At 40.8% G+C, this 23,710-nt stretch overlaps 2 protein-coding genes across 2 annotated transcripts; both read left to right on the top strand.

Annotated features, from left to right (window-relative positions):
- Window positions 1-8,849: 8,849 nt before the first annotated feature.
- On the top strand, window positions 8,850-9,914 carry gngt2b (guanine nucleotide binding protein (G protein), gamma transducing activity polypeptide 2b). The gene is made up of 3 exons (XM_056577810.1): window positions 8,850-8,925; window positions 9,313-9,401; window positions 9,540-9,914. The coding sequence occupies exons 2-3, from the start codon at window positions 9,318-9,320 to the stop codon at window positions 9,666-9,668; spliced, it is 213 nt and encodes a 70-aa protein (XP_056433785.1). The 5' UTR covers window positions 8,850-8,925; window positions 9,313-9,317; the 3' UTR covers window positions 9,669-9,914.
- Window positions 9,915-15,091: 5,177 nt separating this feature from the next.
- Window positions 15,092-21,982, top strand: si:ch1073-13h15.3 (inactive all-trans-retinol 13,14-reductase). The gene is made up of 11 exons (XM_056577793.1): window positions 15,092-15,257; window positions 16,735-16,917; window positions 17,871-18,112; window positions 18,408-18,603; window positions 18,903-19,100; window positions 19,199-19,318; window positions 19,611-19,749; window positions 19,936-20,045; window positions 20,393-20,559; window positions 21,060-21,219; window positions 21,813-21,982. The coding sequence occupies exons 1-11, from the start codon at window positions 15,101-15,103 to the stop codon at window positions 21,980-21,982; spliced, it is 1,842 nt and encodes a 613-aa protein (XP_056433768.1). The 5' UTR covers window positions 15,092-15,100.
- Window positions 21,983-23,710: the final 1,728 nt, after the last annotated feature.

Genomic DNA, 23,710 nt, shown 5'->3' with positions numbered 1-23,710 from the left:
TTTTTCTGGCCGTTTTGAAAAAAAAACATAAGGGGTAACACTGTCGTTTTTTTCTGGCCGTTTTGAAAAAAAACATAAGGGGTAACACTGTCGTTTTTTCTGGTCGTTTTGAAAAAAACATAAGGGGTACACTGTCGTTTTTTCTGGCCGTTTTGAAAAAAACATAAGGGGTAACACTGTCTTTTTTTCTGGCCGTTTTGAAAAAAAAACATAAGGGGTAACACTGTCGTTTTTTTCTGGCCGTTTTGAAAAAACATAAGGGTTAACACTGTCGTTTTTTCTGGCCGTTTTGAAAAAAACATAAGGGGTAACACTGTCGTTTTTTTCTGGCCGTTTTGAAAAAAACATAAGCGGTAACACTGTCGTTTTTTTCTGGCCGTTTTGAAAAAAACATAAGGGGTAACACTGTTGTTTTTTTCTGGTCGTTTTGAAAAAACATAAGGGGTAACACTGTCGTTATTTTCTGGCCGTTTTGAAAAAAAACAAGGGGTAATACTGTCGTTTTTTTCTGGCCGTTTTGAAAAAAACATAAGGGGTAACACTGTTGTTTTTTTCTGGCCGTTTTGAAAAAAACATAAGGGGTAACACTGTCGTTTTTTTCTGGCCGTTTTGAAAAAACATAAGTGGTAACACTGTCGTTTTTTTCTGGCCGTTTTGAAAAAGACATAAGGGGTAACACTCGTTTTTTTCTGGCCGTTTTGAAAAAAACATAAGGGGTAAAACTGTCGTTTTTTTCTGGCCGTTTTGAAAAAAACATAAGGGGTAACACTGTCGTTTTTTTCTGGCCTCTTTGATAAAAAACATAAGGGGTAACACTGTCGTTTTTTTCTGGCCGTTTTGAATAAAACATAAGGGGTAACACTGTCGTTTTTTTCTGGCCGTTTTGAAAAAAACATAAGGGGTAACACTGTCGTTTTTTTCTGGCCGTTTTGAAAAAAACATAAGGGCTAACACTGTCGTTTTTTTCTGGCCGTTTTGAAAAAAACATAAGGGGTAACACTGTCGTTTTTTTTCTGGCCGTTTTGAAAAAAACATAAGGGGTAACACTGTCGTTTTTTTCTGGCCGTTTTGAAAAAAAACATAAGGGGTAACACTGTCGTTTTTTTCTGGCCGTTTGAAAAAAACATAAGGGGTAACACTGTCGTTTTTTTCTGGCCGTTTTGAAAAAAACATAAGGGGTAACACTGTCGTTTTTTTCTGGCCGTTTTGAAAAAAACATAAGGGTAAACACTGTCGTTATTTTTCTGGCCGTTTTGAAAAAAAACTAAGGGGTAACACTGTCGTTTTTTTTCTGGCCGTTTTGAAAAAAAACATAAGGGGTAACACTGTCGTTTTTTTCTGGCCGTTTTGAAAAAAACATAAGGGGTAACACTGTCGTTATTTTCTGGCCGTTTTGAAAAAAACATAGGGGTAACACTGTCGTTTTTTTCTGGCCGTTTTGAAAAAAAACATAAGGGTAACACTGTCGCTTTTTTTTTGGGCCGTTTTGAAAAAAACATAAGGGGTAACACTGTCGTTTTTTTCTGGCCGTTTTGAAAAAAACATAAGGGGTAACACTGTCGTTTTTTTCTGGCCGTTTTGAAAAAAAAACATAAGGGGTAACACTGTCGTTTTTTTCTGGCCGTTTTGAAAAAAACATAAGGGGTAACACTGTCGTTTTTTCTGGCCGTTTTGAAAAAAAACATAAGGGGTAACACTGTCGTTTTTTTCTGGCCGTTTGAAAAAAACATAAGGGGTAACACTGTCGTTTTTTCTGGCCGTTTTGAAAAAAACATAAGGGGTAACACTGTCGTTTTTTTCTGGCCGTTTGAAAAAAACATAAGGGGTAACACTGTCGTTTTTTTCTGGCCGTTTTGAAAAAAACATAAGGGGTAACACTGTCGTTTTTTTCTGGCCGTTTTGAAAAAAACATAAGGAGTAACTGTCGTTTTTTTCTGGCCGTTTTGAAAAAAACATAAGGGGTAACACTGTCGTTTTTTTCTGGCCGTTTTGAAAAAAACATAAGGGGTAACACTGTCGTTTTTTTCTGGCCGTTTTGAAAAAAACATAGGGGTAACACTGTCGTTTTTTTCTGGCCGTTTTGAAAAAAACATAAGGGGTAACACTGTCGTTTTTTTCTGGCCGTTTGAAAAAAACATAAGGGGTAACACTGTCGTTTTTTTCTGGCCGTTTGAAAAAAAAACATAAGGGGGTAACACTGTCGTTTTTTTTCTGGCCGTTTTGAAAAAAAACATAGGGGGTAACACTGTCGTTTTTTTCTGGCCGTTTTGAAAAAAACATAAGGGGTAACACTGTCGTTTTTTCTGGCCGTTTTGAAAAAAAACATAAGGGGTAACACTGTCGTTTTTTTCTGGCCGTTTTGAAAAAAAACATAAGGGGTAACACTGTCGTTTTTTCTGGCCGTTTTGAAAAAAACATAAGGGGTAACACTGTCGTTTTTTTCTGGCCGTTTTGAAAAAAACATAAGGGGTAACACTGTCGTTTTTTTCTGGCCGTTTTGAAAAAAACATAAGGGGTAACACTGTCGTTTTTTTCTGGCCGTTTGAAAAAAACATAAGGGGTAACACTGTCGTTTTTTCTGCCGTTTTGAAAAAAAAACATAAGGGGTAACACTGTCGTTTTTTTCTGGCCGTTTTGAAAAAAAAAAAATAAGGGGTACACTGTCGTTTTTTTCTGGCGTTTTGAAAAAACATAAGGGGTAACACTGTCGTTTTTTTGCTGGCCGGTTTTGAAAAAACATAGGGGTACACTGTCGTTTTTTGCTGGGCCGTTTGGAAAAAACATAAGGGGGTAACACTGTCGTTTTTTTTCTGGCCGTTTGAAAAAAAAACATAAAGGGTAACCTGTCGTTTTTTTCTGGCCGTTTGAAAAAAACATAGGGGTAACACTGTCGTTTTTTTCGTGGCCGTTTTTGAAAAAAAACATAAGGGGTAACACTGTCGTTTTTTCTGGCCGTTTGAAAAAAAAACATAAGGGGTAACACTGTCATTTTTTTCTGTGCCGTTTTTGAAAAAAACATAAGGGGGTAACACTGTCGTTTTTTTCTGGTCGTTTTGAAAAAAACATAAGGGGTACACTGTCGTTTTTTTCTGGCCGGTTTTGAAAAAAACATAAGTGGTAACACTCGTTTTTTTTCTGGCCGTTTTGAAAAAACGTAAGGGTGTAAACTGGTCGTTTTTTCTGGCCTTTTGAAAAAAACATAAGGGGTAACAGTGTCGTTTTTTTCTGGCCGTTTTGAAAAAAATATAGGGTAACACTCGTCGTTTTTTCATGGCCGTTTTGAATAAAAACATAAGGGGTAACACTGTCGTTTTTTTTGCTGGCCAGTTTTGAAAAAAACATAAGGGGTAACACTGTCGTTTTTTCTGGCCAATTTGAAAAAAAAACAGAAGGGCTAACACTGTCGTTTTTTTTCTGGCCGTTTTGAAAAAAACATAAGGGGTAACACTGTCGTTATTTTTCTGGCCGTTTTGAAAAAAAACAAGGGGTAAACACTGTCGTTTTTTTCTGGCCGTTTTGAAAAAACATAAGGGTAACACCCTCCATTTTTTCTGGCCGTTTGAAAAAACATAAGGGGTACACTGTCGTTTTTTCTGGCCGTTTTGAAAAAAACATAAGGGGTAACACTGTCGTTTTTTTCTTGGCCGTTTGAAAAAAAACATAAGGGGTAACACTGTCGTTTTTTTCTGGCCGTTTTGAAAAAAAACATAAGGGTAACACTGTCGTTTTTTCTGGCCGTTTTGAAAAAAAAACATAAGGGGTAACACTGTCGTTTTTTTCTGGCCGTTTGAAAAAAAAACATAAGGGGTAACACTGTCGTTTTTTTCTGGCCGTTTTGAAAAAAACATAAGGGGTAACACTGTCGTTTTTTTCTGGCCGTTTTGAAAAAAACATAAGGGGTAACACTGTCGTTTTTTTCTGGCCGTTTTGAAAAAAAACATAAGGGGTAACACTGTCGTTTTTTTCCTGGCCGTTTTGAAAAAAACATAAGGGGTAACACTGTCGTTTTTTTTCTGGCCGTTTTGAAAAAAACATAAGGGGTAACACTGTCGTTTTTTTCTGCCGTTTTGAAAAAAACATAAGGGGTAACACTGTCGTTTTTTTCTGGCCGTTTTGAAAAAAATAAGGGGTAACACTTCGTTTTTTCTCTGGTCGTTTTGAAAAAAACATAAGGGTAACACTGTCGTTTTTTTCTGGCCGTTTTGAAAAAAACATAATGGGGTACACTCGTTTTTTTTCTGGCCTTTTTGAAAAAAAAACATAAGGTACACGGCGTTTTTTTCTGGCCGTTTGGAAAAAAACATAGGGTTACACTGTCGTTTTTTCCCTGGCGTTTTGGAAAAAACATAAGGGGTACACTGTCGTTTTTTTCTCGCCGTTTTGAAAAAAACATAAGTGTAACACTGTCGTTTTTTTTTCTGCCGTTTTTGAAAAAAACATAAGGGGTTAACACTGTTGTTTTTTTCCTGGTCTTTTTGAAAAAAAACATAAGGGTTACACTGTCCGTTTTTTTCTGGCCTTTTGGAAAAAAAACATAAGGGGTAACACTGTCGTTTTTTTTTCTGGCCGTTTTGAAAAAAACATAAGGGGTAACACTGTCGTTATTTTCTGGCCGTTTTGAAAAAAACAAGGGGTAACACTGTCGTTTTTTTCTGGCCGTTTTGAAAAAAACATAAGGTAACACTGTCGTTTTTTTCTGGCCGTTTTGAAAAAAACATAAGGGGTAAACACTGTCGTTTTTTTTCTGGCCGTTTTGAAAAAAACATAAGGGGTAACACTGTCGTTTTTTTCTGGCCGTTTTGAAAAAAAACATAAGGGGTAACACTGTCGTTTTTTTCTGGCCGTTTTGAAAAAAAACATAAGGGGTAACACTGTCGTTTTTTTCTGGTCGTTTTGAAAAAAACATAAGGGTAACACTGTCGTTTTTTCTGGCCGTTTGAAAAAACATAAGGGTAACACTCGTTTTTTTCTGGCCGTTTTGAAAAAAAAACATAAGGGGTAACACTGTCGTTTTTTTCTGGCCGTTTTGAAAAAAACATAAGGGTTACACTGTCGTTTTTTTCTGGCCGTTTTGAAAAAAACATAAGGGGTAACACTGTCGTTTTTTTCTGGCCGTTTTGAAAAAAAAAGGCGGTAACACTGTCGTTTTTTTCTGGCCGTTTTGAAAAAAACATAAGGGGTAACACTGTTGTGTTTTTTCTGGTCGTTTTGAAAAAAACATAAGGGGTAACACTGTCGTTTTTTCTGGCCGTTTTGAAAAAAACAAGGGTAATACTGTCGTTTTTTTTCTGGCCGTTTTGAAAAAACTAAGGGTAACACTGTGTTTTTTCTGGCCGTTTTGAAAAAAACATAAGGGGTAACACTGTCGTTTTTTTCTGGCCGTTTTGAAAAAAACATAAGTGGTAACACTGTCGTTTTTTTCTGGCCGTTTTGAAAAAAACATAAGGGGTAACACTCGTTTTTTTCTGGCCGTTTTGAAAAAAACATAAGGGGTAAAACTGTCGTTTTTTTCTGGCCGTTTTGAAAAAACATAAGGGGTAACACTGTCGTTTTTTTCTGGCCTCTTTGATAAAAACATAAGGGGTAACACTGTCGTTTTTTTGTGGGCCGTTTTGAATAAAACATAAGGGTAACACTGTCGTTTTTTTCTTGCCGTTTTGAAAAAAACATAAGGGGTAACACTGTCGTTTTTTTCTGGCCGTTTTGAAAAAAACAAGGGCTAACACTTTCGTTTTTTTCTGGTCGTTTTGAAAAAAACATAAGGGGTAACACTGTCGTTTTTTTCTGGCCGTTTTGAAAAAAACATAAGGGGCAACACTGTCGTTTTTTTCTGGCCGTTTTGAAAAAAACATAAGGGGTAACACTGTCGTTATTTTCTGGCGTTTTGAAAAAACAAGGGGTAACACTGTCGTTTTTTCTGGCCGTTTTGAAAAAAACATAAGGGGTAACACTGTCATTTTTTTCTGGCCGTTTGAAAAAAAACATAAGGGGTAACACTGTCATTTTTTTCTGGCCGTTTTGAAAAAAACATAAGGGGAACCACTGTCGTTTTTTTCTGGTCGTTATTGAAAAAAAACATAGGGGAACACTGTGTCGTTTTTTTCTGGCCGTTTTGAAAAAAAACATAAGTGGTAACACTGTCGTTTTTTTCCTGGCCGTTTTGAAAAAACATAAGGGGTAACACTGTCGTTTTTTTCTGGCCGTTTTGAAAAAAACATAAGGGGTAAACACTGTCGTTTTTTTTCTGGGGTCGTTTTTGAAAAAAAACATGAAGGGGTACACTGTCGTTTTTTCTGGCCGTTTTGAAAAAAACATAAGGGGGTAACACTGTCGTTTTTTCTGGCCTCTTTGCTAAAAACATAAGGGGGTAACCACTGGTACTGTCGTTTTTTTCGGCCGTTTTGAAAAAAAAATAAGGGGGTAACACTGTCGTTTTTTCTTGCCGTTTGAAAAAACATAAGGGGTAACACTGTCGTTTTTTTCTGGCCGTTTTGAAAAACATAAGGGGTAACACTGTCGTTTTTTTCTGGCCGTTTGAAAAAACATAAGGGGTAACACTGTCGTTTTTTTCTGGCCGTTTTGAAAAAAAACATAAGGGGTAACACTGTCGTTATTTTCTGGCCGTTTGAAAAAAACAAGGGGTAACACTGTCGTTTTTTTCTGGCCGTTTTGAAAAAAAACATAAGGGGTAACACTGTCATTTTTTTCTGGCCGTTTGAAAAAAACATAAGGGGTAACACTGTCGTTTTTTTCTGGTCGTTTTGAAAAAAACATAAGGGGTAACACTGTCGTTTTTTTCTGGCCGTTTTGAAAAACATAAGTGGTAACACTGTCGTTTTTTTCAGGGCCCGTTTTGAAAAAAAACATAAGGGGTAACACTGTTGTTTTTTTCTGGCCGTTTTGAAAAAAACATAAGGGGTAACACTGTTGTTTTTTTATTGGTCATCATGAAAAAAAACATAAGGGGTAACACTGTTGTTTTTTATTGTCGTCATGAAAAAAAAACATAAGGGGTAACACTGTTGTTTTTATTGGGCGTCATAAAAAAAAAACATAAGGGGTAACACTGTTGTTTTTTATTGGTCGTCATGAAAACAAACATGGGAAATAATAGAAAAATACACATACATTTTAATGTAATGTATATCCTCTTTATTGATGATTGATTATTGTGTATTGCTATCGCCTCAGTGGAGCAGTGGAGTGCACTCTGCCTAACCCACTGGAGACCTAGGCTCAATTTCTGTGGAAAACACAATATCTTTCATTTTAAACCTAATGCTATCATGTCTGTTATATGTAACCTTAAGGGGTAACACTGTTGTATTTTATTGGTCGTCATGAAAAAAAAAGTTAGATTTTTTTTTTTGCCCTTTTCAAATAAAATATAAGGGGTAACACTGTTGTTTTTCATCAGTCATCATGGGAAAATAACATAAGGGGTAACACTGTCGTTTTTATCAAATGAAACGTAAAGGGTAACACTGTCGTTTTTTATCTGTCGTCATGAAAAACCCATAAGGGGTAACACTGTCGAAATGTATTGAATAAAACATAGAGGTCACTCTGTATCTTTGTATACAATTTCAGACAGACTTTTCTTAGAATCAATAAAATGGTTTCTTTAAATTGGTAGGACATTGAAATAAAAGAGAAAGCAAATGAAAGAATATATCAGGAAAGAGAAAGTAAAAAAAAAAAGATTATATAATACATTTAGGTGTGAAACTTTTGACATTTAATGTTATTAAATAATGTAAGTCATGTGGGGGTGCATATTCTTTGTTACTATATAATTATCTTATTCTGAAATGTCAGTATTCATTTCTCAAGACAAACATGTTACCGATTAACTTATTGATCATTGATTCTTCCCTTAATGCGGCGGATCCTTGCTCTCCCTTAACACAAACCAACGGAAAGCGGTTTCAAACATGTCATAAGGTTGCTTAACGAGACCAATCTATATTGTTTATGTTATGAAGTATATTATTTTCTTCACTTCAAGATACGTCCATGTTTTCTGCCCTTGCTTTACCATGCATGTGGCTGAACTGTTTCTACACTGGGTAATTCCATAGTGACGTGTCTAAGGTTAATCTCGAATGGATGAGTCTAACCCAGATTCTGAAAATGGCTTATTGGGTGAAAGAGTTACTGCTCAGGGCTTAGTCAAAGACTAATAAGTTGCCATGTCTCAGAACGCACTTCCACAGAGAGGTTTTCTGAACAGAGGGGCGAAAACAAGAAAGTGGGGCTTTCGTCGGGCAACACCTGGAATAGTGTGCATAATACAAAATAATGGGTTCAACCAAACGGTTCTAGAATATTCGTAGGAAACCAAGAAAAACGATATACATTCTCAATGTTACCCAGGGGTAGGAAAAGGAATGCAGAACAAAGAAAAATAAATAAAAATAATATATATATATATATATTTTTAAACGTAGTGTACTAACCAATATGGCCGCTATAGATGAATCAGGTCTACAGTGCATTAACACACTTTCCTTGATACGAGTGGGTCAAATCTGGATCCGCTGGAGGGAGCAGGAGATTATACAACCATCTAATTGACGCAGACTTCTTCACGGTGTGGATGCCAAGGCCCGTGTGGCATTCAAATCAAGGAGTCAGGCCTTAAGACGAAGGCCTCACCTTCCTTCCTGCTCAGGTGAGGGTTTGGGGGTTTAGAGCCTGTGATTGTTTAATCTGATCAGGAGGGATTGGTGACATCAGGCCCAATCCTGGGCCGACGTTCTCTGACCAAAGCCAGCCGTGAGAGGATCAGAGGTTGTGTAGACGTCACACGCTGCAGAGCCGTCAAAGAGGAGGAAACACACCCCGCCCCAGGACTTCACAAAGATAGGTGAGCTCTTAGGAGCCAACACATTTCTCCGTTTGTAAGCCACCCCTCGACTGCAGGTAAGGTTCAAGAAGTTACTCTATTTGCTGGTTTCTTATTGGTTCAATTTGGGAACAATTGCTTTTTTATTTTACCTGTTTTGGAGATAATTATGTCATATTTTAAGGTCTGCAGAAAGATTGTTACTGCTTAAACCAAAAGCGCTATTTCCAGGTCTTTCATTGTTCAATTCAATTTTCCTTTAACTTGTTGTCTATTTACTATTAGACAGACATACTATTACTATACTTACTCAATAAATTACTTTTTATTATCTTGTTCTATCTTTCTATTTGAAATCTTGTCATTTGTTTCATTTATTTGAAATATGCAATGGACTATGGACCAACTAATGGAACCAAGTGAAACAAACAACTAACAAACTTCTTATGGTTTTCCTGCAACAGCCAGGATGGCTCGGGATATGTCAGATAAGGAAATCCTGAAAATGGAATTGGACCAACTGAAGAAGGAAGTCGACACTCCTCGTACCGCAGTAAGTCAATTAACACTTCACACAAGGATTTCCTGTATCATCAACAACCCTGAAGCGTACTGAAAGGCAATCCCACAGTACACTCCTCCATTGTTTCCCAAAAAAGTTGCTATGCTCATGCTGATTTTCCTCCTCCAGGTGGGAGCGAACTGTGCTGAGACCATCGCTTACGTAGAGAGCCACATCGCAGAGGACATGCTGATCAAAGGCGTTCCCGATGAAAAGAACCCGTACAAGGGCGACAAGGGGGGCTGTATAATAACATAGCACCCGCCGAGGAGGGGGGTGGTAGAACGCAACGCAAAGCAAACAAACATCCGGCTATGTTTTTTATGAGGCTCAGGTTGATTGCTGTATGGAAACGTACGCATACCGTAGTGGAGTTACCGTGGAGTGTGTAAAGATGAGCATCAGGTCACAGATCTGTATTGATGTCACGGTCTTTCTAGCAGACTTGCATTACCATACGCCTGTTGATATGAATACCAATATCCATGTCGATTTGTAATTAAATAGCTGCACCAAGCTTTGATCTGGACTGTGTCGGGTGTTATTGCATAGGGACTTTCATGGCACTATATGCTTCTGCCACTCTATGAGAATGACCTTGTAGGACTGAATAAAATGCACAGGGGGTGTCCCAGGATTCTAGAAATTATAGAAGAAAGTTGGGATCTTCCTTTTCTTTCTTGAGATCGTCTCTGTTCCGCAGGTGAGGCCGTTGAAGTCATGTCTACGGGCTGCTTAACGTCGGTCCTAATAGGATTTCCCAGCCAGAACACAGGAGGTCATGGTGGCTCTACTGACGTACAACTGCTGGGCCGATCCTTAAGCCTCTTCAAAAGGCTTCATCCCGGCCTACCGTTTGGGCCCTCAATCCAATTAGGTCTGGTTTTCTCTCGCAGTAACTTTGAGGACGTCAAAAACTTAGAGCACGAGTGAAATAATAGATTTGTGTACGTCTCAAAACAAAAAACTATTCTATAAATGTATGTATATATTTATTTATATGTATACATTGACACATTGTATAAAGTTGCATTATTCTGCCTTTTTTCCCTGCACTTAGATTAAAGATACAATTTGGAATGACTTTTTAATAATTTAGCAGTGCCTCCAAAGGGGCATTTGGATTAATGTCAAAGAGTTAACACCATGAAGTTAAGCTAATGATTTAAAGAAAAATGTCATTCTTCTTACATTATTTAGTGACCCATTTGTCATCCGCAGGATAATTCTTAATTTTACTATTTTCTCAATTAGCAGACACTTTATCCAAAAGGACTTTCATTAAATTCATACACATACCAGGAAGAAGGCAGCAAGGGTCAGCCTTCTTGCCCAAGGAGGCCTCCAGACAAAGACCTGCAACACTGTTTCTTAGGAAACTTAAAAAAAACAAACAGAAATAATACACGTTCTCCACGCCTATATGGTCTCTAGTTCATATCTGCAATCCTCTTTTTATTTTCTTATTCGGTCCCTCGAAGAGGCCCTATATAAATTAAAGTTATTATAATTGTATTTATTATTTACAGGTAAGATGCAGACATTTGGTATCGAACCCAAGGCTCCCTTCTCCTCCCTCAACACTGATCGGCATTTTTTAATTGGCAAACTCAAAGGTTAAGGAGAGGCATGTTACCCGTACTAATACTAATCCAATTGATTGATCAGATTATGATAATCCTATCCGGTAGGGCGTGCAACGGCTCTGTCAAATATGTTTTCAACACACCGTAAAGATCGTAGTTATAAATTACAGATCGTATTATTTGATTAACAGATGTAAACAACTTCCATGACATTTTGGAACACTTTTGAGTTTCACTGATGTGGAATTTCTCCATGGCACGTACTTTCTTCTGACACCACTAGGTGTCAGTGTGATTAGCTATTACAAAAAATTTCAAAAACTGCCCAGCCTTGCTACAAAGTGACATCACAAGTGGATTTGTCCAACTAGATTTAAGATGGATAGCCTACCATTCAGAAGAGTCCACTGTATAGGCTTTAAGACTGTTAAATAGGGCCCCTTTAACCTTGTGTGCAATTGCCTGGGCCATATATATATATATTTCTTTTGAGCAGAAACGATCCATGAGATCATTGACCGAGCCCAAAATGAGTGCAGTCAACATAGGGAAAGCCTCAATAAAGAGTGTAAGGGTGTTCTTACTGTATGTTTTTTGCGATTACTATTATCTGTCTAGCACTAATAGTAATCTCAAAGAAAACACAAAAGTGACCAGGAAGAGCCATATCAGTTTCCACAATCTCAGGAATATGAAGAACTTTGGACCGGTTCCAGCTAGTGCCCCTTTCAGTGGTTTGGCCTTTTCACATGATCTTTGGAACAGTTGTCGTTGAAGTTTGATATGATCAAATATGAACGTTAAAGTCAACAGTCAAACACAATCCATACAATAGATAACAGTTCTCCAAATTAAACTAAGAGGTTTGCCGAGTATTTCAGTTTCCTGTTAATGTTTCAAACTTGACAGGCACATTTCAATATTAGATCAAAATATTCAAAAGGCGCAAACTTTCCAAATATCTGCCTGCATTGGTGAGCCTTATGAGCCTTCATGGAAGTTAGCCCTTCTCCCTTCATATATATTCCGACCTCACTCATAAACAATAAGGAGGATTGAACAAGAACTACTGCACTGTTGTTTTGGCCATGCTACAGTAAAAAACATGAAATCCAATGTATTCTATATGTGATTTGCATAATACAGATGAAAGTTGAGTGTGCTCAAAAGGTCAAATTTGGCCAGTTTAGAGTGAAGGTTTAAGGTCATCTTCTTCAACATCTATTTCTCAGCCAAACAGGAATAATGAAGGTCACACGATAAGCACCAGATCCCACTGAAGATTGAATTGAAGAAGCTCATGCAGTTATCGGCCTGTTGCTTTTGTTTTTTCCTTTTTGTCTGGAAGAATTAAATGAAATACTTAGTTATTTATTGCTACAGCACAGGTTCTGTGGTAGAGATAGGAGCAGAACCAATCTAGTGTGCTTCCTGATAAGCCTAGAAAAACACGACGACATCAGGTACAGTAAGTTGACTGGAATTTATGGAATATATTATTCCTTCCATCACCTTTGTGAACTGTGAAGCACTTTCCAGTGTATTTTGCGATTAAGGGTAATTTGGAGATGGGCTGAAAGCGGCTGAAGATGGATGGGTCCAGCCCAGTTTTTTAAGGATGGGGATTAACAATAGCAGACCAGAAGACGGTGACAGAACGGAGAGAGCAGACGATGACCAGAGCATAAAGAGAGACTCATTCATGATGATTCTTCTACAAAATGACCCACAATAACAGTTCCACAATATATTTTATAGGGGGTACAAAGATAAGACCTTGTGAGGGACTAGTAATTGAGCGAGTACTGTAGCAAAACGGGGATAGAGGAGAGAGGAGAAACCGGAAATCCAAGGCTGGTATCAGGAGATTAGGGGACAGGTTAGTGGGTCTTGGGTCTACAAGCCTTTATCTCGTCAGTAAAAAGGATAGGAACGTCTCACAGTCCTCTGTGCATGTCTGGGTCTGCTGGGGCTCCAGGTCTAACCAGGCTGGCAATGTTCCCGGACAGGAACCCTGATGGTTACTAAATGGGGAGAACTTGCTGCCCTAATTGAATGATTTAACAGACACCAAAGTTCTTCCATGTAGAGATAGTTGACCGTCAGCTTGGATATCTTCCAACAGTGCTCAGCGGCCTGTCTGCAGTCTCCGTTCAGGCAGAGGATGGCTTAGCAGCTTATACCTTCCTAGCAGACAAAGGGGCAATGGTGTCAACATGCTGGACTTACAGTCCATTTTAAACACAAGAGGCTGGAAACAAGAGTAGGCTTTGCGAGTGATGGGAAGACATCAGAAGTGGTATATTCAGAGCGGCAGACGCTGAAGACGTTTATCGATGGCCGACAAGAGGCGAGAAGGTGGAGTTTAGGGGGTTGGGAGAGAGGCATTGGCAGGGGTGGTGCAGGCAAAAGGGGAGTGTGACGTAAGGCTGGTTGTCCATGGAATGATACAGGGGGTGATAGTGCAATGATGGGCAATGGCCCTCTAAAAAAAAACACTGAGCTTCAGACTGAAGGAAAGTCCTTCCTCAGGATATCAGATGGCTCCTTCTGAGGCCGCATGGATGATCCTTTTGATTACTTTGGACGTTCGGATATAAGTTAATCCATTTATGTCCCAGACCATAGCACCAGGGGAAGTATATGTCTAGAGATAACAAGGAGCAATATGGTCGAAAGCGCCAAGTGTGATATTTGTGTGATATTATGTTTTTTTTCTTTGCTTAATAAATGTGTCAAAATTGAAATGTAAGAGTTACCGTTACCGTAAGTGAAGTGAAAGTATAAAAAAGGAATCTGTGTCCATATAAACCCCTGGCTCTAAGCTATATCTGGGCCACTGTCGGGCGTCCTGTTGTTCAAGTCAAGATAACCTGTAAGGCGAGAACAAACTATCTCCCGCACAAAGTCCATGCATGGGCAAACTGGAATGAATATAAAATGAAAACAGTGATAACATGTGTAGCTCTTACCTGAAACATGAGGAGAAAAAGCAGTTAGAAATACACAATATATATGTATTTTCAGGTCGAAGTCTAAGAATGTAGAAATGTCGGTTAAGCAACCATCATGGCAAGTTTTTTATCGACATTAAGCTGTTGAGATGTCAGACCTTCAGTCAGATCATTTCAAAACCATAAAGTTGTCCACCACCACGTGTATAACACCTGATATCAATGGTGGGAGATAAAACCATTGCGCTAATTGGCTTATCAGATAACATTCATGTGGAGATAAGGGGATGTAATGATTCACCAGTGCCTATCGGCTCCCCGATTTTGACTGTTTACGATGCAAGTGCTTTGGTTGACAGGAGCCTAATCCCGGATCCGGAGACTCTACAATGTTCTAGCAGAGATTCTTCTGGGAGATGTCACAGGGCTTGGGCTGGGAACAGATGTATAACATAACACGAGTGGATGAGGCCATCAGAAGGGGATTCCAAGACGTGTATTTCCACAGCGGCCAGTATTATACAGTGTTAATTTGTAATGTTTACAGACAGTTTACTACTACTACAGTTTACTACTGCTGGCTGAGTTTGTGTTGGCCAGATCAGCGCTTACAGATCCCTACCTCAATAAAAAACGTTAACTATTAATCTAAAGTCAGATTTATGAGACCAGCATGAGAAAATCTATTCAAACGTTACAGATGCCAATGCAGTTGCTTTGACTATTTTCAGAATTTCCATGCTCTCAAATGATTCTTGGTTATATCTTCATTCTGGAATACAATTATGGAAAGTTGCTTTGGACAAAAGGGTCAGCTGAATATGTAATGTAATGTAAACAAATGCCACTGTATAACATGACCATCTCTTCACAACAGAGCTTTTGATTCGTGTGAATGGCTGTGGTATCGCTAACGATGTCTTTTTTTCAAATCCAGATTGTGGTTTATCTTAATTCTGGTTTATCTTAATTGCTTGTCATAACTTGCCCTTGAGTAACAAATCAGACTCTTGAACTGTTTTCCGGACACCCCCAGCACTTGGTATTATAAAAAGCGAAGCATGCCACGAGCAAATTCACTTTCAGTCAGTTCTAAAACACAACAAAGAGACACGCGTGATACCAGGCAGTGCGTTTGTACGCGTCCATCATGTGGCTTTTGATTTTCTTGGCCTTGCCGCTGATGTGGGCTGCGGGGACCTACTGGTACCTGTTTGGCAAAAAGAGCCCATTTTCCCTGGAGTCTGTAAGACCGCCTGGCCCTCGGGAGTTTGATCAGAAGAAGAGGGACCGAGTCATTAAGCAAGGTAAAGGGGTCCTCCTGCCATCGCCACCCGAGGACGCACGGAAACCGTACAATACAATATACAGTGGGCAGCGGATACATGTGTGTGTTTGTTCGGCCTGAATTAAGTTTAAAGTGGCTCTTTCTGGGATGCTCAATAGTGATTTATCAGTAAAAAGTGATAAACTGTATCTAGTAATTGAGAGCATTTTACCAGAATTAGTAGGCTAATTTGATGAATAACTAATTTAGCAATAACTGCACTTATAAATGAATTTTCTGGGACTTCTAAAAATTATATATTTTTAAATAGAGCATATCCTAAAACATCACATAAAGATTTAACATTTTGTGTCATCATTTCTGTAAAAAAATCATGATGTATGTTATTTCAACTCATATTTAAGGGAGGCTCTATGTGTGTTACATGACATTCACATTACCGTTGACAGCAAAACAATCATGCACCAATAAGAGAGTCAAAAATAAAAACACTAGCTTCTCATAACTATTGATGGCAGTTTGCATAAACATTCACACTCACAGTGTCATCCGATGACCACACCTGCTCATTATGTTTTGCCTATACATTTCGCCTCCTCTCTGATTTCCTCTGAGATCGACAGAATGCGTAGCATGAAGGCACTCTTTCAAAACAGGCCTCAGTCAGTTTGTATTCAGAGACAACTTTAATTTAGCCATTTAGTATCTCCTTGCTGTCTGTTTTATTGGTTTAATGCATCGTTAAACTCCTTGGGGTTGTCACTGAGGATGAAAGGTGCTCAATTAAACATATGATTGTTATAATTTATTAAACATTTCCTCAGAATCTGTAGTATTGTTTGGCTTACCATTTCACTTCAGATCTAATTCAATATATATTTCATAGGTTTGCTGTTTGAACCAGCTGCCTGTACATCAACCATCTATCACATACACCTTCTGTGTCATAGATAATGTCTCTACCCACTACTGATCTGTTATGTAATAAAGACGTGTGTAGTTTATCTTAATAAGATTACAGGACACATCACAGACTATCACTGCCACCGGCATAAGGCTGCAGGGCCTTAGTCATACGACCTTCAGACTTTCAAAAGCGGAAATGATATAAGACTTTGTTATCCTTCTTTCAAAATGTACAAGGAAAGAAGCAAATCACTACATTTACTGTAGTATATACCACTAGGTATACACATCCTCAATTGCTTAGGTCAGAGCTGTACTTGTACTTGAAAAGTAAAATGTCCATTCGAGCAACAATTAGACAAATGTCTTCTTACCCAATCAGTCATGATGCAGACATAATAGCCGTAGTTTAGCATACCATATCCTACTGGAATACTAGTATATACTTAAATACTTTACTTGGGTAGAATGTTGAATCTGGTAGTTTAACCTCACCCAATGTATTTGGGCCCGAGGTCCTACTGTCTTTCATGGGCGTTGAAGTGGTGTAGTGTTGAAGTTACACACGTGCTGTGTGCACTTGACTGCAGGTTTCAGCGTGGACAAGGTCCCGGAGAACCTGGACGTGATCGTGATCGGCAGCGGGATCGGGGGCCTGACGGTCGCCGCCACACTGGCCAAGGCGGGCCGTAAGGTGCTGCTCCTGGAGCAGCACGACCAGGCCGGGGGCTGCTGCCACACCTACGTGGAGAAGGGCTTCGAGTTCGATGTCGGTAAGAGGCCATTGCATTTACATTTACACTTACGGCATTTAGCAGACGCTTTTATCCAAAGCGACAATAAGTACATTTGTCATAAGAAGTGCATCAATATATCGCTGTCGGTACAGAAAGGATGTTCATAGAACCAAGTGCAATTACAACAATCGCTAGGCTAACCCATTCCCCATGATACAGCCATGATAGCAGTTGCTACACAGTTAAGTACTTTGATACAACACAATACAATACAGTGTACAATGGTGGCCAGAAGGGGGAGGCTGGCTATGCAGTGTCGAGGTGGACTCTGAACAGGTGAGTCTTGAGTCTTTTTCGGAAGATAGTGAGCGACTCTGCGGTCCTGAGAGCGGCAGGGAGCTCGTTCCACCACTGAGGTCCCAAAAGCGAGAAAAGTTGTGACTTTGCTGAACGGCCTTTGCTAGCTCTTAGCGATGGCGGTACCAGACCAGGCCATGGTCAACACTGAAACAGTAGGATCGTGACTGGGATTGTCTTTTTTGATAACGTGGACCATCACACATGGCTACCTACTAATATAAGAGTTTCTTGAGTCATGCGCATGTTGATAAAAAACAGTCGTCTTCAACCATATAGCGGAGAGGTTTGACCGTTGATGTCATTGGTCCTGCATTCGCGTTCTCCATTGATCTAATTCGTCCAACTTTTTGGTGGAAGAAGAGTCAATTTTTCCGTTTGACGAAGAACACACTTAATACTACAAAATAGCTGGGTTTGACGGTACCCCCCTTTAACATGGTCCCCTAAATAATACAGCTATCAAGCGCTCATATAGCGCTCAGAATCCACAAGTCCAATATCGATAAAAGCTGTGATTTGTCAACCCTCATTCCTAAATGGCATTGTCTAAAACTGCTTCCTCGATAAGTGAATGTGAAGTAAAGCCCAAACGGTGGTGCTGAACTCCTGGTCCCCCCCCGCCCCCCCAGGGCTTCACTACATCGGGCAGCTCCACGAGAACAGCCTGCTCCGCATCGCCTTCGACCAGATCAGTGAGGGCCAGCTGGAGTTCCAGGAGCTGGACCAGCACTTTGACACCATCCTGATCGGCCAGGGCGACGAGAAGCGCGAGTACACCATCTTCACCGGCAAGACGGAGATGGAGGCCCATCTGAAGAAGCAGTTCCCAGACGACACGTCCGCCATAACAGAGTTCTTCAAAATCATGAAGGTATGGTCGTGCGGGCGAAGGAAAACTGACCGATGCTAACTCACCCACCGATCAACCGACTTACCAACAGACCAACTGGCCAACCAACCGACCAATTACCAACCAACCGATCGAACCAAGGAACCAAACACCAACTGACTGACCAACAGACCAACCAACAGACCAACCAACAGACCGGTCAACCAAGGATCCAAACACACTAACCGACCAACCAATCAATTCAACTGACCAAACAACCCACTGACTGACCCAAAGACTAACCAACCGCCTGACTGAAATGTGTGTTCCACAACAGATCTCTGCTAAGAAGACCCACTACCTGGCCACGCTGAAGCTCATCCCACAGTGGTTGTCCCTGTTCCTGCTGAAGACTGGCATCGCCCACTTCATGTCCCCCATCTTTGACCTCACTGGGACCTGTGCCACCGACGTGGTGAACACACTGACCAGCAACAAGGACCTCCATGTTATCTTCTCATACCTTTTCTATGGTGGGTGTGACATGTTAACGTGACAATTTAGTTAGTTATCATTAAATAATAATACCATTTAATAATACCACAGTCAAATGATTCATATATATCCTTACAGTCAATTTTTTGATGTTGAATTATAGGACAGGATTTTTACTGATTTAAATATTGGTATCTGTACAGGTACTAATTTTAATGCTTTCACCAAAATACAACTGTAAAGCCTCCTGTAGTGAAGGAACACTCCTGGCAAAACACAATTAAGATTATAAATTTACTTGATTCTATATTTCTTGTCTCGTCTGTTTGACATGTAGGCGTTCCTCCGAAGGACTCCAGCATCGTCATCAACGCCCTGCTTATCCACCACTACAAGCGAGGCGCCTATTACCCGAAAGGGGGCGCCAGTGAGATCGCTTTCCACATCATCCGCACCATCCAGAAATACGGAGGCAACTGCCTGGTCCGGGCACCCGTCACTCAAGTCCTGGTTAACAAGAAGGGAGAGGCTTATGGTGAGGAAAAAGACACATCACATCAACTGTTATCTTAAATAAAGTTAGATAAAAAAAATGACAAAGTTAAACTGTGACTCTTCTGTGTCTTGTGAAAGGTGTGAAAGTGAGGAAGGGCCAAGAGGAGCACGAGGTGCACGCACCTGTGGTCATCTCCAACTGCGGCATCTTCACCACCTTCCAGAAGCTTCTGCCTCCCGAGATCCAAATCAAGCCAGGTAGGGGACGATGACGCTGCTTCATTTCACCAATTAAGTAACCAATCAGTGAAATTGTATTTCATAGTGTCTACCTCCGCCTGCTGTGACGCTCTGTCTACTAACTTAATTACTGTGCGTGCGTGTGTGTGTATATTGGTCTGTCTGTCTGTCTGTCTGTCTGTCTGTCTGTCTGTCTGTCTGTCTGTCTGTCTGTCTGTGTGTGTGTGCGTGCGTGCGTGCGTGTGCGCGTGCGCGACAGCGGTACAGAGTTGACTCTATTCTCCGCTCCCCCCTCCCTCGGTTGCTTCAGATATCCAGGAGCGCCTCAACATGATGAAACACGGCAGGGGGTCGTTTCTAGTTTTCTCCGGCTTTGATGGGACCGCCGAGGAGCTGGGTCTCGTGTCCACCAACTTCTGGTTGTTCAAGAACAACGACATGGACAGATCGTAAGTGCAAGTGTGACTGTAGTAGCGTTCTTCACTCACATGGCGGTGCTGTTGTACAAAATACGTTTCCAAGCGTTTGAATTCTAGTGGAAGTGAATCATCTGTCTCATGTATATTGAGTTGCCATTCAAATAAAAAAAAGCTGCGACCATCAATGAATCAACAAAAAGTAAATATGTATTGCAGGATGGAGGAATTCTTCGCTCTTGGCAAGGATGACGCTCCTGAGAACATTCCCATGATGTTCATCACAATGCCATCAGCCAAAGACCCTGAGGCCAAGATCAGAAACCCAGGTACTAACCTACTCCTATTCCTCCCTGTACTGTCACTGCTACTACTTTCTGTAAACTGTAATATATATTGGTGATTGGTACAAATACCAGATACAAATAAACCAAAATAGCAAAACTTACAAAATAATATACAATTAAAAGTGCTAAAAGTAAATCACCCACTTATCTTACAGCTTTGTAGTGGTCTGGAGAGAAACTAATTATATAAATATATTATGTATAAATATTCCTACATATTCAGTAATGTAGTGACAATGATTTAAATATGCACTCGTTTATGTATACGTATATGCATGTGTATATGTATGTGTATGTGTGGAGTGATCAATGTGTTCTCTGGGCTCCAGGGAAGTCCTGCATGACCATCCTGACCATGGCCAAGTACGAGTGGTTTGAGGAGTGGTCGGACACCACGGTGCGTAAGAGAGGAGACGAGTACCACCAGTACAAGATGAGGTTCGCCAACAAGCTCTTCGAATGGGCCTGCACCATATTCCCCAAGATCAAAGACAAGGTACGTTGATGATGAGGATCCATGCCATCCATCCTAATGTACAATGGTATAATATATACAAATGTACAGTTTGAATAATGTAGGATAAACTCTCCATACTGTGTACCTCGACTGTTGACAACGTTCCCTACATTTGAGCTACACTTACGTGGTTAGACATGTCTTTTCTTCTTAGTATTTTTTAATCTCTTTATCATTCCATTACTCTCCTACACTTTTCCGCTGTTGCACCTGAATGTCCCATCTGGGATGGATAAAGTGCATCGCATCGTATTATTCATATCCGTTTTTAGCTTGGTACTGGCTTTAGCGAGTTACCTTAAGAAGAAGAAGATACACTACGTGTATGTCGGGGTTGATTAAATCTATTCTATGCATTTAACCCATCCTGCAGGAGCAGTGGGCCGCTACACAATGTTAAGGACTATTTTTTAGCGGCAGGACGTAAAACATCCAATACGTGCGTACACTAAGCTCCAACCTCGGTCGTGTCTCCTCAGCTGGTGTTCCAGGAAGTGGCCACCCCCCTGACCAACATGCACTACCTGGGCTCCCAGCGGGGGGCCATGTACTCCGCTGAGCACAACCTGGACCGCTTCGGGGCCGAGGCCGTGGCCCGCAACCGCTGCGACACCCCCGTCAAGAACCTCTACATCTCAGGTAGGGGACCCCCCGCGCTCTGGGGCCTGGGGGCGGATGAACGACACCTCTAGGATACCGCTCGGCATGACGTCGAGGGCATGCCAGGCCGCCATCTTGGTTTGGTGCTTCTTCACCATTATGACGAGGATGACCACAACCGGTTCCTTGGTTAGACTAGAGTTTTCTGTCGAGGCGTGCGAAGACGGCAGGTTTAGGAGTTCATCATCGTCTCTTTCACCTCGAAGAGCGTATTTCGAGGGCTTGATGTGTCATTCGTTGATCACAATCTTCCAAATTGATCTTCAATTGATCTTCCAAAAAAACTGGAAACATATATATATTTTTTATAATATATCTTTGGACATATGTTTCTGTGTACTCCTTTAGAATGAGTGAAAGGGAAAATATCCGCAAAATGTGAAATATACTTGATATACCCCTAGAGGGAGACAAGAGCCATGTTCTAGATTTATGTCTCACATAAATGTGTGTGTGTGTGTGTGTGTGTGTGTGTGTGTGTGTGTGTGTGTGTGTGTGTGTGTGTGTGTGTGTGTGTGTGTGCTGCCTCTGTGTGTTTGTGTGTGTGTGTGTGCGTGGTGGTGTGTTACCAGGCCAGGACGTGTTCAGCTGTGGGATAGCTGGCGCGTTGCACGGAGGACTCCTCTGCGCCGCCACAGTGCTGGACCACATCATCTACATCGACCTGCTGCTCATGAAGAAGAAGCTGAAGAGGAGGAAGGCCAAGGAGCTGGCCCAACTGGCCAAGAAGAAGCTGCAGTGAACACGGCTCTCTAGCTCCCCTACAGGACAGTGTGGGTACTGCAGCGGCTCAGTGAGGAATGGTGCCGACTCATGGTAACTTGAGGGCCTTGTTGCCATTTTAAAGAACTTACAAGATTCCTTAACCGTTTATTTATGCACCATATATGTGTGTGTGCGCCCTATCCTTTTTAGTATGAATGTTTAACTTATGAGTTGTAATACTGTATATTGTTATGTGCCTAATTTATAAATTTCGATATAATGCAGGGACAAACATGTGTAGAAATGATACATGGCCTAAGATGTATATTTTATATGATTTGATTACTTGTGTTAATATATTCAATGTATTTGTTTCAAACTTGTATACAAAGAAAAACCTCACAACAATACCATTTGAACTTGAGGAACAACGCTGTCAGTGCAGTTGTGTTCTTCAAAGCAGATAGTTGTTATTCACCATTTCTAATAAACTGATTTTCTATCATTCTTTCATCAATGTCAAATTTCATTTCTACTAAGCATACTCACTAACAGCTAACCTCCCCTTAACATAAAGGGCCCCTATTTTAGCTTGATGAGCCATTACAAGCTGTATGAAAATCAGACTTTTCCTGTTCCTTAGTGACAACGCAAGTGGGTGTGTCCCCCAGAAAAAAGACACAGGGAGGGCCGATTTTGAGACCTTTTCTCACCATCAATACAACAGAGATCTCCCTTCTAATCCATATACAGAAAATACTGCCTCACCTAACATCAGCACAACCTCGCAAAACATGTTTCATGAGATGAAATGGTACCAAAGATGACAGCTGAGGATTTGTTGACCTCCTGATGTGAGAACCATCAGACAGTGTGTCGTCAGTCGGCTTGACAGTACTGTCAAGCCGTTACAAAAAATACAACCATGTTTGATAAATCACAGCACCTTGTTAGGAAATTAAACATAATTTCCCCAAGAGTCAACTGGCTTATAAAGGCTCTCAGGCAGAGAACCAGGGCCATGCAGGGTCTGTAACCCACGTAACTCAAATATTACCCCAGCGTAGTGTTACTGAAGCCAAGGTGTAGACCCCCCTGGGGAATGGCAGTTCCCACCTGTGTTGTTCTGACCCCACAAACAGCCCTGGCTTCACCCGGGCCCACCGACCGAATCAAAGGTGTGGGAGGAAACCCCAGACTTCCGCTACCAAAGTGAACATTTCCTCAGCAAACGGTGAACATGTTGGTTTGGCAACATTGTGGTCTGGCCCCGAGTTATCCCAAGGATAGATGAATGCCCCCTCTGTCCACTGCATCAACATCCCCGAGATGCCAGCAGAGCCTCTCTCTCCCACACTCTCTCTGACACTCTCTCTCTCACACTCTCGCGCACACTGGGGTCCCCTCCCTCCATCTCACTGAGCTGGAGGACATGACACCCCCCTCCCCCTCCACACTAGCATCATAAGTGCTGCCTCTGACCATGTCAGCACAGCAGCCATTGCATCGTTAACCTGCATCATTTCAAGCCTCCCTCGATGACCTGTCACTCAGTACATGACGTGTCACCTCGATCTGAAGGCGTTCTCCTTCTCACAGCAGAACTTCTGGAGGGGGGGGGGGGGGGTAGATATTGGGGACAGAGAGGGCGGGACTTTGGAGCAGGTTCCGAGGGAGGGATATCCGTTTCTGTAGCACGATTCTCATATTGCTTCCTCAAATTATAACAATAAAATATCTGGCTTGACACAATTATTTTGAATTA

This window comes from Gadus chalcogrammus, chromosome 18 (genome assembly GCF_026213295.1).
Source record: "Gadus chalcogrammus isolate NIFS_2021 chromosome 18, NIFS_Gcha_1.0, whole genome shotgun sequence".
NCBI classification, from domain to species: Eukaryota; Metazoa; Chordata; class Actinopteri; order Gadiformes; family Gadidae; genus Gadus; species Gadus chalcogrammus.
The sequence above is the reverse complement of the archived record's forward strand: the minus strand, read 5'-3'. Positions and strand labels throughout refer to the sequence as shown.

Excerpts from the sequence above, each read along its gene's own strand:
- gngt2b (XM_056577810.1), top strand. The coding sequence starts at position 9,318 with ATGGCTCGGGATATGTCAGATAAGGAAATCCTGAAAATGGAATTGGAC. Across the intron at positions 9,402-9,539 it reads TCGACACTCCTCGTACCGCA|GTGGGAGCGAACTGTGCTGA; the intron begins GTAAGTCAATTA and ends TTCCTCCTCCAG.
- si:ch1073-13h15.3 (XM_056577793.1), top strand. The coding sequence starts at position 15,101 with ATGTGGCTTTTGATTTTCTTGGCCTTGCCGCTGATGTGGGCTGCGGGG. Across the intron at positions 19,319-19,610 it reads CGAGATCCAAATCAAGCCAG|ATATCCAGGAGCGCCTCAAC; the intron begins GTAGGGGACGAT and ends CGGTTGCTTCAG. Across the intron at positions 21,220-21,812 it reads CAAGAACCTCTACATCTCAG|GCCAGGACGTGTTCAGCTGT; the intron begins GTAGGGGACCCC and ends GTGTGTTACCAG.